The 5,000-nt window shown below is 35.0% G+C and overlaps 1 protein-coding gene across 1 annotated transcript in view; it reads left to right on the top strand.

The window, feature by feature from the left end:
- LOC136836270 (nephrin-like) overlaps positions 1-5,000 on the top strand; it is a 524,495-nt gene that overhangs the window by 379,224 nt on the left and 140,271 nt on the right. Inside the window, 1 exon segment of the mRNA XM_067100298.1 lies at positions 3,705-4,004. Coding sequence (XP_066956399.1) covers positions 3,705-4,004 — 300 coding nt within the window.

Here is a 5,000-nt window from a genome sequence, read left to right as displayed (position 1 = left end):
AACATTTTTGATATTCAGTTAGAACGGAAAGCTCATTGTTATCGTTCGTTGTAGATTCATGAAATTTATTTTTAATTTCCCGAGAGTACTGTGAAAACAAATGATACTAGAAGCCTTGTTTGTTATATTCAGGCCTACTAGAATATTTCGAATATTTACATACAGCTTTACACATTTTTATTTTTACGTATAATTATTCTTGAAATCGGTTAATACTTGATATTGAAGAGTTATGATGGGTCTGTTATAATTTTCTGTGTTTTTTCCCTTCGATGCTGACTCAGAATTATTTGTTTCATAATTAATGCAATTTTTTTTCATATACGTAATGAAGAAATGTTATTTGTTTCAGAATTCATGCAATTTTTTTCTTTCATATGTAAGAAATAAGGACAATTTATAATTTTGTTCAAAATAATTATTGTTTTTAAGTTTTGCGAAATGAGTTAAAAAAATGTCTGTTAGATGGTATAAGCAACAAAGATTTTTGACATTTCAGTAAAGCATTAATATTAAAAGAGATACGGCTAATTAAGTCGCGCCATATTTTTTTGTGAACGGATTTTTTTCCAAGGAAAAAAAGATAGAGAACTCCAAAATGGAAAATACGTGTCCGAAGTAAAATCTGATGACACGGCTTTGAAAAGTAACGAAAATCACTCCACCATCCAAAGACTTTCTCAAACTCGTTTTGGGGACTCTGACAAATATCGCACAAGTTATCGGGGCCCTGGAAGAAGAAGAAGAAGAAGAAGAAGAAGAAGAAGAAGGAAGGGAAGAAGAAGAAGAAGAAGAGGAAGAAGGAGGAGGAGGAGGAGGAGGGAGGAGGAGGAGGAACAACCGCTTTGATACCAAACTGCTAAATATTTCTTCCTCACTCTCGAGTTCTGGTTGGAAATCCCTCTCCCCCCGATTTCCCCACCCCTAGGCCCTCCCCTTAGATAGAACTTAAAAGGAAAGAAATAATCTTCTTAAAAGAAAACTAGAAAACGAAAAAAAAACCAATTGAGAAGTTTAAGGTAAAGGTTTGGTTCCTGCGTACATATACTTTGAGGGTTTTTTCTCCTCTTTGATCGAGATTTGTAACATACTCTCGAACTATTATTTTGTAGCATAAACGGTTGAATATTACGGTGTTCATAATATGGAGCCGTTAGAGCTAAATTTTCACAAACACCCAAACATACTTGCAATCGTGTACTATATAATTTATTTATACAGTATATATAATTTATATATAAAATATATATATATATATATATATATATATATATATATATATATATTTATATATATATTTAAATATATAGTATATATATATTTATATTATACTGTATATGTACATATATATATTATATATATATATATATATATATATATATATATATATATATATATATATACACACACTTGACTCACTGGAAACTTCATTCCCTGGGTACGGTCTGCGTCTTATCTCCTCCAAGTAAGTAATATTCCTTTGTTAAATAAATGGACATCTTTGTTATCATGAGCAAAACTCTGCTTTTTTAGTTTCCTGCAAAAGTAAACTATTGTGCCGGCTTTGTCTGTCCGTCCGCACATTTTTGTCTTCGCACTTGTTCTATCCGCCCTCAGTCATTAAAAACTTCTGAGGCTAGAGGGCTGCAAATTGGTATGTTGATCATCCACCCTCCAGTCATCAAACATACCAAATTGCAGCCCTCTAGCCTCAGTAGTTTTTTTTATTTTACTCAAGATTAAAGTTAGCCATAATCGTGCCTCTGACAACGATGTAGGAAAGCCACCACCGGGCCGTGGTTATGCATTGTACATTAACGATTGAGTAATTAATCTCTGTATATATGTGAGAGTTTGTGTTAAGAACAGCATTGATTGCCTCTCTCTCTCTCTCTCTCTCTCTCTCTCTCTCTCTCTCTCTCTCTCTCTCTGCTGTGGATATTGTATGAAATGTATTGATCGCCGAGTTTGTAGTTTATGTATTTTTATGCCTCCCGTTCAAATCTGTGTTCGATTAAATATTTGATTCAGTCGGATATTGCCTTAGCAGTTTTAAACGCGAATTTTGGGTGGAAATCATAATTTCATCTTCATTATGGAAGCGAGCTTGATTCTCCGCCATTTACAAACATGTCGAAGGGGGTTATATTGGACATGGAATCAAATTGGAAATGAAAAAGGAAAAACATAAATATTAATCGTTATTTGGGAGTGAAATAAAAAAAAAAGGGGGATATGTATAGTTTTCCCGTTGAGGTAAAGGGAAAGAATTTCACTATCGAGAGTCTTAAATCAGGGCAATGGCTCCTAAACGTATATCATAGAGATGAAAACGGGGAGGAGAAGAAACGCAAAATAAAAAAAAAAAAAAATGGAGAAAGCATACAGTGATGGCGAACCAAGTTGCACAAGGGATTGGAAATCTTATTTACATGCATGGTTCCGTTGACGTGGATGGATAGGTTTGCAATGAGAGAGAGAGAGAGAGAGAGAGAGAGAGAGAGAGAGAGAGAGAGAGAGAGAGAGAGAGAGAGAGAGAGAGAGCGTTCCCATAGAAATGGGGTCAGTGCGTTTCAAAGTGGAATATTGCTTTTGTCGAGTAAAATGACCTGTCTGCAGTTTTTTTTTTTTTAGTTTTTTTTTTATGTTACCCGGCTTTTGTTTGTTTTGTGCTTTCATGAAAGGACGCACTTGTGATGGATATGGATATAGAGATGTTTAGTTCCTTACTTGGATTTTTTAGACCAAATCCGATGGTTTGGTTTAGCATTAAATACTGACCTATTCAGCTATGTAATGTTCTGTACATGTATTGTATGTATTATATATATATACATATATATATATATATATATATATATATATATATATATATATATATATATATATATATATATATATATATATATATATATATATATATATATATATATATATATGTATATATATATATATATACATACATATATATATATATATATATATATATATATATATATATATATATATATATATATATATATGATTTATATATATATATATATATATGATTTAATTTACAATCAGAATAAATGCGAGCACAAAAGAATCTTGTGATAATGAAAGAAATTTTCAGACAGGGAAAGTAATTTTTGTAACCTCTTCTGGAAAATTTCTACTGTTTATTCTTTAGGTCCTCTAAATATTTATATGTTTTATATTGTTCAAATATTTAATTTTATGTTTTTAAGTGATTTCATCGTTTTCGGTTTTTGGCCAGCCACCCGTAACTACTTTTGTTGATGGTCATTTATGAATATGTCTCCCAGTTGTGGGGGGGGGGTGGTTAGCGCCGTCAGTGCACCTCACGCGGTGCACTGTAGGCATTACTTAAGGTTCTCTGTACCGTGTCCTCGGCCCCTAGCTGCAACCCCGTTCGTTTCTTTTACTGTACCTCCCTTCATATTCTCATTCTTCCGTCTTACCTTTCCACCCTCTCCTAACAACTGATTCATAGTACAGCCGCGAGGTTTTCCTCCAGTTACGCCTTTCAAACCTTTTTACTGTCAATATCCGTTTCAGCGCTGAATGACCTCGTAGGTCCAAGCGCTTGGCCATTGGCCTAATTTATATATTCTTATCTGTTCTCTGAATATGTGTCTTGTATGATATATTTGGATGAATGGGGACTCTGACTTAACGTCACGTTCTTTTTTTTATTGCAGTTCCTCCAGATCGCGTCATCCTGTCGGGTCCTTCGTCTTCCCGGGTGGGCGACAACGTAACCCTCTCCTGCAGCGCCGAGAACTCCAACCCTCCGGCGGATTTGTCTTGGGTGGTTGACAGTCAGCCGTGGGCGGACGCCACCACCCGCCAGGACAGAGCCGGCAGAGGCGGCTGGCACGCCGTCAGCACCGTCGTCATCACAGTGCCACCCATTGACAGGGATATGATGTTTACCTGTCATGCCACCAACCAAGCCCTTGGCGAGACCAAAGTGGACACTTACATACTCAACGTGATTCGTGAGTATCAGGAATCTTTTCGCTAACTTTGTTTTTAATTCCTTTTTTTTTTTTAGTTGATTCAGTATATATTTTGAATATAAAAGTTTAATATATACTTATTTATTTTTGGTTCTATCTAATATCATTCTTTAATTTTTACGTTCATATTTTAACACTGAAATTTTATTATGTCATCATTCACCTGTTCATTATCAGTCATATCGTTAATTTATATATTTCACCTTCATTACGGCGCTGTTGGGTTCCGGCGCTTGGTCTTCAAGACCTAAATTTCATAACCAGCCATCAACATGATTGTAACGCAGTTGATGAGGTTGTTGGAACATGCATTGCATTTCGTCCGCGTTTTTTATGGCTTCGCCCAGGGTAATTAAGGTCGCACTAATTACCTCGGTAATTGATACGCACTTGAAGCAAAATTTTGAGTCTTTTTTTTTTTTTTTGATCGAGCAGTTCAAACAAAGAATAGTAGTACCAAGTACGAATCGACGAATACTGGTTAGAGCATTCGAATCGGTTAAAGCTAATTTTTACCTTTGATTTCATTTTCTGCCACTTTTACCAAACCCTGATTAAGTGTCTTCATGGTTCTCTGATCCGGGTTATGTACTGGGAGTTCTTCAGATTCTTCTCAGGCACGGTGGTTTCGAGGTCACTAAAAATCGTTTTTCAGTTTCCCGCAGATGCCAGTCGTAATTACCTTAAATTTGTGTGTGTGTGTGTGTGTGTGTGTGTGTGTGTGTGTGTGTGTGTCCGTCCTTTTAAGCATCAGTTGTATTAGAGTTGCATTTTCATAAATCTAGTGACTGAGACCGGTAGATTTCGCATATACTCTAAAGCAAAATTTAGTCATCATTGTATAAGGGTATCCATTTACAATGTATTTTTTTTTTTTTTTTTTTTTTTACAATTCAAAGGTCTCATGGCTTTATAATTAACAAGGTTTCATTGCTTTTGTATAACTCGCATCTAGCGGCATTTCTGGTCGTATGT

The sequence above is a fragment of the Macrobrachium rosenbergii genome, chromosome 56 (genome assembly GCF_040412425.1).
Source record: "Macrobrachium rosenbergii isolate ZJJX-2024 chromosome 56, ASM4041242v1, whole genome shotgun sequence".
Lineage (NCBI taxonomy): Eukaryota > Metazoa > Arthropoda > Malacostraca > Decapoda > Palaemonidae > Macrobrachium > Macrobrachium rosenbergii.
The sequence above is the reverse complement of the archived record's forward strand: the minus strand, read 5'-3'. Positions and strand labels throughout refer to the sequence as shown.